This window comes from Xylaria bambusicola (genome assembly GCF_022495145.1).
Source record: "Xylaria bambusicola strain CBS 139988 unplaced genomic scaffold F5B22scaffold_78, whole genome shotgun sequence".
NCBI lineage: Eukaryota > Fungi > Ascomycota > Sordariomycetes > Xylariales > Xylariaceae > Xylaria > Xylaria bambusicola.
Window position 1 is genome coordinate 54,628 of NW_025953631.1, and position 14,300 is coordinate 68,927.

Below are 14,300 nucleotides of genomic sequence, written 5' to 3' on the forward strand. Positions count from 1 at the left end.
CCATCCTTCCCCAGCTCATCGACACGCTGGAGCTAGCATTATCGTAGACCTGATCTAGTCGTTTCCGTCCCACGCCCACAAACACACATTCGCGGGGGCCACCGAAATCCGTCCTTACTTCGAGCTGCTGTCTTGCACATAGTGTTACCCTATATACCCTCTTTATATCCAATACCTACAAGACAAGACAATCGCTACATCTAGAGGTAGGTATTATACACAGTTATCTTATCTCTAACCTGGCCGGTGGTATTAGGCAGCCCTATTAACCGTCCCATCGCGATCGAACCTCATGTGACCCCAATCGCTCCCATCTCGTCTTGACTCGTTACCACTGCCCACCTATCATTCTGCTAACCCACACGCCCGTTATCTTGTTAGAATTATCACGCTCTTCTGTGACCACTACCCTCGAAATTTCACCTCGCTCCCTGCTCTCACATGCCTAGTAACTCTGCCCGTGCCGACTCGCCATCTTCCAACACGTGCGCATAACCCGACAGGCACGTGTCCCCGAGACTCCGAATCCCAACCACTCCCTGCCGCCAGTATGACTACATCCGAACTGCGCCAGCGTCCTCGGCCCGCCGGCGAGGCCCCCAAACCCGAACCCTCTGTCACATCTACGAATCCTGTCCTCGACCCCAAGACCCAACATCCCTCCGGCGAGGCTAAGTACGGTCGCTTGAGATCCTACCTCCGCGCCCTCACCTTCTCGATATACTTCGGCACTGGTATTCTTGCGTATGTCGCCCTGCTCATGTCCTTGGGTGCGCCGGTCTGAACATACCGTATCTGACTCTTCGATACATGCAGTGTGCACCTCTCCCAGTTTCTCGGCGCCCCGCTTTACTTCGTCAACCGCCAGTTCTACGATGCCTATATGTCCCTGACCAAGGCCAACTTTGGCCTGTTGATCACCACCATGACCCAATGGTGGGCTCCTACCATTATTAGGATCAGCGGTGATGCCTCGGTTGCTGGACAGCTGAGCTTGACCCCGGATGGCAGGGTGCAGTGCAACTTTCCAGAGCGCATGGTCTTGATAGCAAACCACCAGGTGAGCCATCACTATTGTCTCTCCATCTCTCTCTCTCTCTTGCGCAAAGTAGTATCAAGCCCTGTGCATGCCCCGCTGACTAGCCTTTTTTTTATGGCGTAGATCTATACAGACTGGTTGTATCTTTGGTGGATCGGGTACACGAGCATCCCTCAGATGCATGGTCACATCTTCATCATTCTCAAGGAGTCGCTCAAGTGGATCCCTATTATCGGGCCTGGATGTATGTTTATTGGATTTATATTCATGTCCCGTAAGATGGCTGTCGATCGCCCCCGACTCGCCCACCGTCTTGAGAAGCTGAAGATGCGCTATACCGGCCCTGACGGCGAGAGCTATCTGGACCCCATGTGGCTTCTACTGTTCCCAGAGGGCACTAATCTGTCGGGCAATGGGAGAAAGAAGTCCGCTAGTTGGGCCGAAAAGACTGGTCTCAAAGATGCTCAGCACGTCATGTTACCGAGGAGCACCGGCATGTACTTCTGTCTCACCGAGCTTAAGGGTACTGTGGACTATGTCTATGACTGTACCGTCGCCTACGAAGGTGTCCCGTGAGTGGTAGTACCCTAATTGAAGATACCGACTGTGACACTAACTAATGCTCCCTAGTCGTGGAGGATACGGTGAAGACTATTTCACCCTGTCTAGCACATTTTTCCAAGGTCGCCCACCGAAATCAGTCAACTTCTACTGGCGTCGCTTTGCTTTAGCGGATATACCGTTAGAAAACCAAGAAGAATTCGACAAGTGGCTTCGCGAGCGATGGTACGAAAAGGACGAGCTCATGGAGCAATACGTCTCAACTGGTCGATTCCCCGCCAATGGTGCTGGTATCAAAGGGCATCTCGAAACTGAGGTCAAGACGCAGTATTGGTGGGAATTCATCAAGATATACATGCTTGTTGGGACCTTTGGACTCTTTTTCAACATCATCCTCAAAGCGGTCCGCTTGATCGTTCGGGTTAGATAGTCGACGCCTTGGCATGGAGCTAGTCCTTCGATGTACGGACCATCACCATGCCAAGCTTTTGAATCAGTTGGATCGGCAAGAGATTCCAAAGTTCGTGAGGTCCAGCTGAATCTTCGACAGTCGACTTCATAGCCTATAGTAAACGGGAAGAGAGTAAGCCAATTAGAAAAATTGGCTAGACGATATATACATGACGAAACGAAACGATACGAGGCGGAAGTGCTATACACAGGAAAGAGAGCAATGGAGAGAAAATAGCGTATGAAGGCAAACGGACGCATGAGATCGGAGTCTTGAGTGCTTGGTTACAATGATAAAGTCTACGGGTTTTGGATTCTGGTTTAGGTCTATATTCAGTTTCGGGTTTGGGTCCGGGTTTGCTACTGAGGGAGTTTTGGATTCGTTGCATTTACATAGCCGTTGATGAAATTCGAAGATTTTTCAAAGGTTCGTGGACTGTTTATCATTTTGATGTGACAACAGCTGAATGACTAGGAACAAAGAGAAAATGAAAGAGGCGGGAAAGAGGGAAAGAATAGGGTGGCGCTCTCTTGAGATGTCATGGATAGGCAAGTAAGTAAATATCTACTATATAGTTCTTTACTGGTTTTCATTTTGCCACTTTAATCTTGCATAGCCACTCTCCTTTTCATTCTTTTAGACTTCATATAATCTAAGAATCCCGTTGCTTATTAGTTCCCTGTTGCCTCATTGTTTAATACCCAACTGCCTACTGTTTGCTTATATCGCATGCCGTGGACCCCTGTAGGTGGACTAGGTATGGTTAGGGTGTGATAAATCAGTATTGCAGTACCATATAGTTGAGTGTAGACGCGTACGGTCTCGACCCAATATGGTCCTTCTACCTTTTGTAAAGCGTAACGGTTATAATACTACACTCCCTTGCAAGTTCTTTGACAATCGCGCAACAATAAGAGATTTCATTGCACTCGTTAAACAGTTCCTGGCAATTTACATGAAATATGAAACTCACCTTAGATCTCGAGGGTGATCTGGGAGCTGGCGCATCTCTAACGGCTATGTATGAGGCAGCATTCAGTATAGAGATGCCGAGGCCCTCGCGATTTTCTGCGTTTGAGTAACCATCAGCAACCGAGGATTACAGTCTACATCACCAATCCTAAGGCCGTCTCTGAACTCACACTCGTTGTATTTTTCATATACAGTCCCTTTCTGAACAACATCTGCCAAGATCCGCAAGATGCAAACTCGTCTTATGTCACGGAACGACATAAGGAGTGCAGTACCTATGCCATTACGCTACCAAAAGGTAACGACGAGTTATCAAGTCGAGGGCTTGACGTCTCTGTACTCACTATATAGTACTGTACTGTAACATCTTACCCTCATCCCCCTTGCCGGCTTCTCGTCCAGCTCACCCGCTCATAAAGTCACGGGTAATAACGGCGAAATACCCCCCTTCGACTCATGCAATGCCCACGTCGAGCAGTGGTACAGGAACAAAGGCCAGGGACAGAACGACCTGAGGTTTCACATCGAGGTTACAGACGTCGAGCTTCGCATGTTCTTCAAGGAGCAAGACTGGACTATCAAGGATGGGGAGGTCAAGAATCTCGGGAACGGCACGAGTATGTTGTTGCCATACTATCTTCTCTTCACCGCCGGTTTCGGGGGCACCGACTTTTTTCAGTTTGCCTACACGGGTTATGAGTTTTCTAGCGCCAAGGGCTGCGACATTACTGAAAAGGTGGACCACCGCGTTGCGGACTGCCGGTTCAAATGCAAGTTTCAGGAAAACCCCCAGTAGTGTCGCGAGCCTCGCCTTTGAAAGCCTGGGATCAACATGGCAGCACTCAATACCGATTTAAATAGAATTTGCTACCTTGATAATTCGATGACGACAGGAGTGTTGCTGGAGGCAGCGATGCCGACGGCGAGGAAGAAGAGGAGGCCTCATTAAAGCCACATCGTAGGCGTAGTTAAGGCAATTGAAATGTGTTCGACCCCAATCCGCCTATAAATTTATCTATAAGATCAACCTGCAATACCCCATCCCCGAGGATGACCCAGATGTCACTCGTTTTCAACAAAGAATGCTTGTCCTTTGCTTGAAATTTTATTAAATAGGCCGTATCAGAGAGGGGGGCGAGGAAACGTCTTGTTGGTTCCAAAACCAAAAGAAGCAAGAGAGGTAGCGACATCAACGCGTGAGCTTAACCATAAACGGCTACCTTTCTTGATCCGATCACACTCTTTTCAAAGCAGGTGTCGATCTTGATGATAGCATAGTAGAAATATGAATATGACTATTTTATGTAGCATCATTATATATATACCTACTTCTTAGAACGAACTTCAAAATTTCGAGATGTTGGCTACAGTAAGGTCATGTCATTAAGCAGTGGTCATTCCTAGCCTTATAAGTCTACGGTACTCTTAGCACATCAAAAATATTATTCAGTAAGTTAGAGACTATGTAGTACTGGAAGCAAATGGATGTGCGCTCTCATGTCTCTGGATTTTCATTCCTTGACAATCGCCTCTACAACTCCACCAGCAGCATCTTCAGGCGATGTCCACACCTTCACCACTTCAAGGCCAACCTTTGCCAGAAGCTCTTTCCACTGTCGCGTAGTTCGTTCCATTCTCCCGTTGAAACACATCATGATCACGTCGAGCATAGCTATGAAGGTAGAAGCTTGCGTATCCGGGACTATCATCTCATGAATATATAGTCATAAACGGAGGTCCTACACTACTGTACCTAAGCTGTTCCTTAAAACAATATACTATACTGTATACCATTCATAACCTAGTATTTCAACATATTTCAAAGGTATATAGGGTGAGCATCCAAATCTTACAGAATGTATCTCTACCGAAGCCAACTGCAAGACCCAACATGCAGATTTTGCAATGCAGTTGGGCACTCTCCATCACAACACCCTTGCTTCTCTCACATCAGCGCAACGTCCGGTCCCAGCTCGACCAACATTTTGGCCTTTTGATAATTAAAGGGCATCTTTTTTGGCTGCAACATTTATCTTTTCCAGTAAACCCTCGCGTCATCTGCCCAACTAAAGGCGTCAATAACTACCGAAAAAGAGAGCGACGGACCTACAACAAACGCGCTCAATGTCCCGCCACGCGAGGATGAGGTGCCAGATACTAGCGCCGAGCGTCGTGAAGGCGGCTGATTTTCCTGGCTTCAAGTAGTTGTCCCACATACGTGGGATGGGAAAGCGGTTATACACCATGGCCCAAAAGTCGTGAGGGGTAGTGACGCCTTTGATCAGTTCCGCGTCTTCCTTTGTCTTCGGAGCCAAATTGCGTATATGCTGAAGTATTCGACCTCGTGTCGCGTTAGTGCTTGCCTGCATGTGCATGTATTATTGGTAAACTTCTTCAGATAGCATAAGAAATGCAATGTTCGATATGTATCTAACATTCTAGAGAATCCAACCCCACGTCCTAACGATGTCGATCAAGGTCTAAAATACGGCTTGCGCTATTAGGGGATATATATGGACTGATGTGCGAGGGGATTTTCGAAATGTGTAGCTTGCGCCTTGACTGAGGGAGAGTTGATGATCGCCATAATGAAATTTCCTATCGCGGAGTGGTGGGTATGCCATATTTGTCTTGCTGGCATCTTTGGCTTCAAATGTGTCGCACAATGACTTTGCGCCTCCACTGCGCTCAAAAGCTTCCCTCAACCGCGAACTGGGTGAGATGGTGATGGTTTCTTTAGGGTCATCGGCGCTCACAAATGTGAAAGTACATCCCGCTCATCAAATCAAGCACCAAAGTACGTGAACAACACATCTTGCCTATAGTAAATTCGAGAGGAGTATCTCCTTTGGAACAATTTCTATGCCCTCTCGCAGTGGAGGTACTTGTGACAATTGGGCTTAGATAGATACATGGATATGTAGGCAGGCACTTCTGAGGCAGCAGGAAGCATGTACTTACCTGCACAGGCAGTCAACATACACGATGCTGGAAGATATCAGTGTAGATAGGTACTGGGCCATCCTTCACAGTCATAGGTAGAGGGGCAGATAGCGGACAGCGTGCCGCGTCCCAATGCCCTACGTAGCATACTCTCACGACGTTAAACGCCATCAGTCAATCATATAAACACACCTAAGTGTATACTCAACCTCGATATCTGAATAGATAAACACATTGGAATATGTAGGCTCTCAATCTTGAGTTCCAGTGTGAGCCCTGCGTAGAACCTGCTCAATCATCACCGAGAAACCCTCTTCATGGAACACCCTCAGCACTGTACACAACTCGCCCATCAGACGATCAAGCCACGCCGCCGTAGCCACCTCGCTGCGAGTATACATGTCCAGCTCCAATTGCTGTTTGCCCTCGTCCACGAGACTAGCAATCCAGATAGTCTTGTCAGGTAAGGAGACCGGGGACCAGGCATCGACGCGGCATTCAAGCGAGTCTGATTGCAATGTGGCCTGCTCTGGCGCGTGTCGGTGATGCACTATAGAGCCAAAGTCCGTGTCCGTCCAGGATGTGCAGTGGGTGATTATAGCTCGTAGAGGAACGGTCTCGAATGCAAGGCTTGCTGCATGCTGGTCTTGTAGACGGCGGAGTAATGCCGCGATGGTCTCGTCGTCGGGCAATTGCACTCGTACTGGCACAACGTTCAAGCAGGGACCTACAACATTTTCTAAACTAGTTCCGCCTAGACTGCTCCGCCCGCTAACCAATTGCCCAAATACGAGGCCCCTTGTGTTCTGCAGCAGCCGCGCTTGTGCTATCGACCATGCGGCTTTGAGGATCGTCGCCATTGTAATACCGGGAGGCGCAACGGGTGAAGGCGCATGAGCTTCGACTTCGACTAGGCTGGCGGTTGACTCCAATGCGCAATTCGAAATGTCTGTCTGGAAGGGTGATGTCATGGAAGCTCCGTGTAGCAGGTCTCGCCAGAACTCATATGCCTCAGCTGTGTGACTTCGTGTGCAGTGTCGCGTGTAAGCGGAAAAGGTAGCAGCGGCTTCCATTGGGTGTTGTTGGTACAAATTCAGAAGATCTGCCATCAAAGTGGGAATAGACAAGCCGTCGTACTGGGCGTGCGATAGTCGGAGTATGACCATGTGGTGGGAACTGTGCCGACGAATGAGTGTGAAAGCAAGCGGCGGGACGTTGTACAGGACTTGGGACGCCGAATCTGCCTGACAGAGGGTCTTCGCAAAGTTAATGAGATCACGCTCCTCCGTCTCACATTCTGTGATGGGTAAGGGCAACTGGTGCAGCACTACTTGCAGTATACGCTCGGCGTCCGGCACGAGGATGGTCCGGAGAATCGCGTGTCGCTGTACTAGATTGGAGCAAGCGAGTTTCAGACGATCGGAATCCAGAGCGCCGTTGAGTTCCAAAAACCAATAATTTTGAGGTCGCCTAGAAGAGAAAGCCTGGATCTCACTAGCAGGCAAGATATCGGCCACATCATCTTTTCGGAAATGAAGCTGAGGCCAGGGTAGACGGCCCGACAGTGCAAGGTCAATGTCCTCAGGAGATTGTCCGAGAGTACGCGCGGGTAGTGCTGGGGCGGCAGGTTGTGAAATTGTTCTCGCGAGATCTGCGAGAACGGGCGTACGGAATACCTGCCGCACAGTGATCGGAAGATTGGCATGGCGAGCGCGGGATACAAGCTGCATGACCCTGATTGAATTCCCACCCATCGCAAAGAAATCCACGTCTAGATTGATGTTCTCAGGCGCGCTATCTAGAACCTCAGCACATATTTGTTGTATGGTCTGCTCGGTCGCATTTAGAGGTTTCCGAGGCGCGCCAGGTTCGTTGGTGCCCTCAGTCCACTTGATTTCGGATGCTAGACTGCACAGCTTGCGCCGATCAACCTTGCCCGAGCTTGTCAGGGGAATCCGACTAACTAATTCAAACCTCGTGGGTATCATATGCTGTGGTATGGATAGAGCTAATTGAGCCGTAGCATAATGACAATCTGCCCTGAATTCCATAGTGGATTCTAAAATAGTAATGCTGTCATCGAATACATCATTTCTTCCTTCGCTGACGAATGCCACAAGGGCTTGCTGTGAATCTGGTCCTGGTCGCTGAAGAACATCAGCTGCTATGCTGGGGTAGCGGGAGAGGTGGCGAGAGAGGTGAGCTTCGATATCTCCGAGTTCCAGGCGTTGACCATGGAACTTAACCTGATGGTCATAGCGCCCAATATACCGCAGTGAGCCGTCAGATTCATACCGTACCAGGTCCCCGGTTCTATATACTGCGTGCGCCAAGGTAACATGCCCCCTGAATTGACGAAGCCAAGTAGGCGGAGGAATGAAGGATTTATGTGTATGGTCTTCATTGCTCAGATAGCCTCTGCCGACAATGGGGCCTTCAATTAGTAGCTCTCCAACGGCGTGAATAGGAAGTAGTCGTTCAGGATCGTCCTTATCGACGATCCAGCACACACATCCGCTCGCTGTCCCGATATTCGTCGGATCGACAACATCGTCAGTATTGACGGCACAATCGACGGAGCATTCCGCAGGCCCGTAGGCATTTATCAATTGAACATCTGGCTTCCATGTCCGTATGTTATCTTCTTTCATGACTTCACCGCTTAGTATCATGGTTTCGATGGCCGGGACCTGCGATGGATGGAAGGTTTGCGCAACGGATGGTGTGACATGAACCCAGTTCGCTTCCAGACGACGCATTGCGCCCGTTATGTCGTTCAGTCTGTCCCACTCAGAGGGTACACAGACGCAACCACCTGCCATAAGAGTAGTGAGGTAGTCACTGATACTAACATCGAACGCATGCGATGCAAATTGAAACACTCGGGAGCGCGATGTCACTTGCAGTCGCTTTTCGAGTGAGCGCCCACTGGTTGCGTAGTTGTAGTGTTCTATGACCACACCCTTAGGAATACCGGTAGATCCTGATGTAAAAACAGCGTAGACAGCATTGTTAGGTTGAACATTTGGTGTTGTGGCAATCGTCGTGCCACTCACAATCCACTGCTCAGCTTCAGACGGCGACACCACCACTACATGCTTTCCAAACATGGGTCCTTTATCACGAGTGGTGGGTGAGCAGACAATAATTTCTGACCTTAAGGCGCTGCAGATGTGTTGTAAACGTGCGTCTGGGAATGAAGGGTCGAGCAGGACGAATGCGCCGCCCGCTCGCATGACTGCCAAGAAAGCCACCGCAACCCATTTCGACTTTTCATGTAGTATTGGAACAAATACTTCCGGTCCAACTCCAAGCTCGCGGAATCGTGACGCAAGTGATGATGAAAGTTGGTCCAGCTCGCGGTAATTAAAATTACCGTCCCATGAACAGATGGCAGCACGACATGGCTCAACACGACAGTTCTCAAGGATAAGCTCGGGCACACATGTGAACTGCTCCTTAGGTACGTCCTGGTTCCAAAAGTGAACGAGATCAAGCTCCTCTTGACCTATCAGTGAAATATCGCCAACTGTAGCATGAGGGTTTTTGATGATGCGTGAAACAGCCTGAACCAGAAGATCACAGAGGTTGGACCCCTGCTGGGGAGAAAGAACGGAGTCCCAGAAATTGAATGCTACGCCGATAGTGTTTCCATCACTTTCAATGTTTATGACTACCGCATACTAAGTAAGTACACTGGTTAGCACGTGGTATTACATGATGCAAAAAAAAAAAAAGAGACAGAGAGAGAAGATAAGATCTCACCTCCGTGGGATCTTGTATATCAACGAGTTCTAGGAGAGTAGGTTTGATAATATCATCGGGGTCCGAATTATGTGCGGCTGTTGCGGTAACTGCCTGATATGATAGTATGGAGTTGAAGAGGGGGCCACTGTGCTGAAAGCCTGAGTCACTCTGCATCTGAGCAAGGGAATAGTGTTGATGCTCGAGGCTACGAACAAAACTAGCTTCGTTCCTCTCCATAATCCAGAGTATGGGTGAGTTGTTATCAAGCTGGAGGCGACAGATTAACATGTTGATAAAAAGTCCCACCGCATCTTCAATACCGTGGACTGGGATGTCGCGCCCCGATGTTAGATAGCCAAAGCAGACATCATCTGTATTCGCATAGTAGCGCAATATCGAGGCCCAAGCTACCTGGAATATGTTAGAAAGAGTGAAGCCGTGGGCTTCGCAGAACTTCCGGGCTCGTCCACTATCAATTTGGCGAGTCTCAGAATGTAAGCGACCATTTGGCGAGCTATTCAGCTCCAGAAATAGAGAAGGGGTGACATCACGAAGATATGTGCTCCAGTAATCGGTCTGTTTGGCAGCGATGGAATGTACGTGCGCTGCATAGTCGCTGTAGCTTAGGGTCTCGCAGCCAATGTTGTGACCATTAACGGCGCGAGATAGGTCGATACCTATTAGTCGAATCGAGAATCCATCGACTAGTGCGTGACTGATGGCAAGTTCGCATAGTATCTCTGTTTCGGACATCCGAGTGACCATGAAATGCCATGGAAGGAGTCCACACGTATCCTTCTCGCTCACTGGATCGCGTGAATCTGAAGTCGTGATTCTGCCCGAACCATACGCCATTATCACCTGATTATGAAGTTCTCCAGAGACACTGTCAACAAATACTGTGCGCAGTGCTGAGTGCTTGCCAACCACCTGAGCCCAAGCCTCTTCCACACTCTGAATTGTGATTGACTTGTTTGAGTCTGAAGTTAGTAATTTCCAGGCTGTTCTAGTCCCATAAAACGAGTCATCTCGTTCCTTGCTTAGTAGAATGCCTTGCTGAACTGCTGTACAGGGATATGCGCCCTGCATGCAATCTAGATCAATACCAGTCTCGTGAAGATTCTGTACAAATATAGACAGCTCTGGGTATGTTAGGGGTAGCTGTGGGAAGTCACTTAAGGTATACTGTCGTGAGGATTGCGATAATTCCTGGGCCGCAATCTTCAGAAGCTCATCGCAGGTAGATATCCACTCCCGAATAGAGTCTTGTTGCTGACAATTCTTGCTATATGTGAAGTCAAGCCGAAAGCTCTCTTCAGCAAGCCATATATCAATGGCAAACACCTCATTCCTAACCATATGTGGATCTACATTTGCTGGGAGTGGAATCGTATCGTGTACGACCTGCATGATACTCTCGCTCTTCTCAAGGCTACGGTAAGAGCCATGATAATTCAGAGTAATCTCCATCAAGTTTCCCATATCCAGAACCTGGTGACCCTCAGGATGCAGAAATCGAGAAGTGAAATAGCTCCAGCCATTTGCCGGCGTGAGACGTAAGGCATCTTTACTTTGTCTGACTACGTCGATCAAACTAGAGTCTGGCGTAGCGTGCACCAAGGTAGGCCAGATAGTTGTAAACCAGCCTACAGTTTCCGAGATATCCAAAGAGCGACTCCAGGGTTCCCTCCCATGACCCTCTTGGTAAACTATTGGGGGAGGACGGTCGCGAAAGGTCCTTACAAAGGAAAGAAGAATTACGGCGTGGAAGATCTCAAGAACTGTTGTTTGTACGGCCCTATTCGCTTGTCCCAGAAGCAGCTTGGTGATGTATGGATCAAGGGTGAAAGCCATGGATGTGGCGTCTTCATACGTATTCAAACTGCTCGAGATACCCCAGATCTCCTCAATATTCAGCGCAAAGCTTGAGATCTTTTCAAGTGATAGAAGTGTCTTAGAAGGTGTCAAATGGTCTTTGGCATAATCAACCTGTGCATGGCACCAGGCCTGGAAAGGTAAGCAACGTGGCGGGGCAAGCGTATCCCCTGCTAGCAACATCTCGAGGTCTCCCAATATTATGCGCCAGGAAACAAGGTCCACGACAAGGTGATGAGCTACGAGGTAGAGATATTCAGTGTCGTTGTCATTGATGCGATCCACCGCCAACATGGGGCCTTGCAAGCAATTGACGACTTCTTGGCTTTCAATCATGCATCTCTGGATCTCTTCACTTGAAATGGTCAAGTGACGGTAGCGAAAAGATTGACCAATATCATCTGTGAGTATCTGTTTCCAACATCCTTTTTCCTTTTGAAATCGCGCTCGAAGCATGGCATGTCGTCTCACGATTACTGACAGGGCGACATCTATTGGCACTGTTGGTGTTCTCAATCTGACAAGGAAACTCTGGTTGAAGCGCTTTTCGCCGTCAGGAACTCGATCAAAGAACAATTGTTGAATTGGGGAAAGCGCAAAAGTGTGTCCAATGTTTTCTTCGGTCTCTATTACATGTTCTAGATCTTTCCGAACTCTTGGGGCCAGAGAACGAACTGTCTTGTATCTGAAGATTTCCGGGACCGTCACAATTATTCCCTCGCGGCGACATATAGAGCAAAGTTCCATGGCACCGATTGAGTCTCCGCCGATGTGGAAGAAGTTGTCGTCAAAACTAATGTCGGTTGGGCTTCGGTTGAGGACGCGCGCGACACAGGCTCTCAGCGATGCCTCGAGTTCAGTCTCATGCCCCCTATGTCCAACAACGGGCGACGTATCGAGGTACCCTTGTATTTTTCTCCATGACATCCGTGACGACCTATCTCGAAGCTGTTTGCGGTCTGTCTTCCCATTAATAGTAAGAGGAATGTACCGCATAGGTAAAAGTATTGTAGGGACCATATAACGTGGTAGTGACTTTTGGAGATGGCTTTGTACGACCGAGATCATGGTCGAGAAATCAGGAGACGGTTCAAAGAACAAGTCGTCTTCGCAAGGTGTAACATTATGAATTGACTTGGAAAGAATAAAAGCAGTTAGAGCAGGCGCGGCTGTACCGTTCTCTGGGCGGACTAGATCAACAACTAAGTCAGAACCCACGGGCAGGCATTGACGTATGTTCCACGCAACCTCGTCGAGCTCTAGCCGCTGACCCCGGAGTTTAACTTGAGTATCCTTGCGTCCCAGGATTATGATTGAACCATCGGACTGATACCGAACTAGATCGCCTGTCTTGTAGAAGCGCGCCGAAATTGGATGTCTAAAGTGGTGCATCCATATGGGGGGTTCGATAAAAGATTCTTCCGTCTGCATGGGTCGGTTGAGATACCCACGGCCCACGATTGGGCCCTCAAGAACCAACTCGCCGATAGCCCCCAGAGGGAGGAGTCTCTCATGGTTGGCAGGATCTACGATCCAGCCCACAGCCCCTATCATGAAGCCAAGATCCTGCGGGTCTGTTGCATCTGGTCGTGCTGCACACCAGATGCTACACTCCGCTGGGCCGTAAGAGTTGATGACTTGAGCAAACCCCTGCCATCGCATTAAGTCGGAGTGGATTATAGGCTCTCCACTAAGGTTGATGGTTCTTAGAGAAGGCACATTACTAGGGTTGATAAGCCTAGACACTGAGGGAGTGAGTTCTGCCCAGTTAGCGCCGAAGGTAGAGATTGCTCTCTCGACATCATGCAGCTGATCCGAAGAGGGTATACAAAGACACGCTCCTTGAGTAAAGGCGATAAGGTGATCACCAATACTGACATCGAACGAATAGGAGGCGAATTGTAGAACTCTTGAGTCTTGGGTGATTTTTTTGGGTCCCTTAATAGCTCCTAAAACGGAACAGAACGAGAGATGTTCAATCACAAGTCCCTTGGGCCTCCCAGTAGATCCCGAGGTGAAGACAGCGTAGAGTGCGTTCTTAGGTTGGACGGTGGTACTAACTATAGCCGCTTCGTGCCGCCAGAGGTCTTCCACGCTTGAGCCCACAGCAATTATGTCCACAGAGAGATGCTGCAAGACGCCTTCATGGTATACTGAACTGAGTATCATCTGCGAATTCGTGTCCGCGCATATCTCTTCTAATCGACGGACTGGAAGGTTCGGATCCAAAAAGAAAAACGCAGCACCCGCCCTCATTACAGCAAGCATTGCTACCGTAGTCCACATAGACTTTTCGAACAGTAGCCCAATAAAATCTTCAGGGCGAACCCCAAACTCAACAAGGCGAGCAGCAAGCTTGAGAGACAAACTGTCTAATAATCCGTATGTTAAATTACCATCCCATGCATGGACCGCCAAAGAGCCGGGGCGCTCTCGAAACTGTCTCTCAATAAGGTGATGGACACAAGCTTCATGGGCTATAGGAATGATTGCATTCCATTCTTTGAGTAAAAGTTGATCCTTGCGGCCCAGGATATTGACCTGGGAGGCCGGAATGTACGGGTTTGTCACGATGTTCACAATGATTTCTCCCAGCATGCGCACCAGTCGTTGCGCCTGCTCAGGGTCCACACACTCGCCGTTCCAGTAATCGAGTGAAAGAGATATACTGCGTTTATCTGCAAGCGTGTGGACGACAATATCGTACTAATG

At 48.9% G+C, this 14,300-nt stretch overlaps 4 protein-coding genes across 4 annotated transcripts in view; 2 read left to right on the top strand and 2 right to left on the bottom strand.

The window, feature by feature from the left end:
* The first annotated feature begins 73 nt into the window (after positions 1-73).
* Positions 74-2,118, top strand: F5B22DRAFT_535483 (acyltransferase-domain-containing protein). The gene is made up of 5 exons (XM_047972778.1): positions 74-206; positions 382-744; positions 817-1,060; positions 1,163-1,611; positions 1,670-2,118. The coding sequence occupies exons 2-5, from the start codon at positions 551-553 to the stop codon at positions 2,028-2,030; spliced, it is 1,248 nt and encodes a 415-aa protein (XP_047825394.1). The 5' UTR covers positions 74-206; positions 382-550; the 3' UTR covers positions 2,031-2,118.
* Positions 2,119-3,013: 895 nt separating this feature from the next.
* Positions 3,014-3,936, top strand: F5B22DRAFT_661804 (uncharacterized protein; the record flags this gene model as incomplete). The annotated part of the gene is made up of 3 exons (XM_047980389.1): positions 3,014-3,089; positions 3,157-3,321; positions 3,443-3,936. The coding sequence occupies 3 exons, from the start codon at positions 3,014-3,016 to the stop codon at positions 3,817-3,819; spliced, it is 618 nt and encodes a 205-aa protein (XP_047825395.1). The 3' UTR covers positions 3,820-3,936.
* Positions 3,937-4,534: 598 nt separating this feature from the next.
* Positions 4,535-5,392, bottom strand: F5B22DRAFT_651990 (uncharacterized protein; the record flags this gene model as incomplete). The annotated part of the gene is made up of 2 exons (XM_047979543.1): positions 4,535-4,725; positions 5,134-5,392. 2 exons carry the CDS (start codon positions 5,390-5,392, stop codon positions 4,535-4,537), a joined length of 450 nt encoding a protein of 149 aa, XP_047825396.1.
* Positions 5,393-5,749: 357 nt separating this feature from the next.
* Positions 5,750-14,300, bottom strand: part of F5B22DRAFT_535749 (putative nonribosomal peptide synthase) — a 29,763-nt gene continuing 21,212 nt past the window's right edge. The window contains exons 5-6 of the mRNA XM_047972781.1: positions 9,732-14,294; positions 5,750-9,649 (exon numbers count right to left, since the gene is read on the bottom strand). Coding sequence (XP_047825397.1) covers positions 6,218-9,649; positions 9,732-14,294 — 7,995 coding nt within the window. The 3' untranslated portion in view covers positions 5,750-6,217. The remainder of the gene's footprint in view (positions 9,650-9,731; positions 14,295-14,300) is intronic.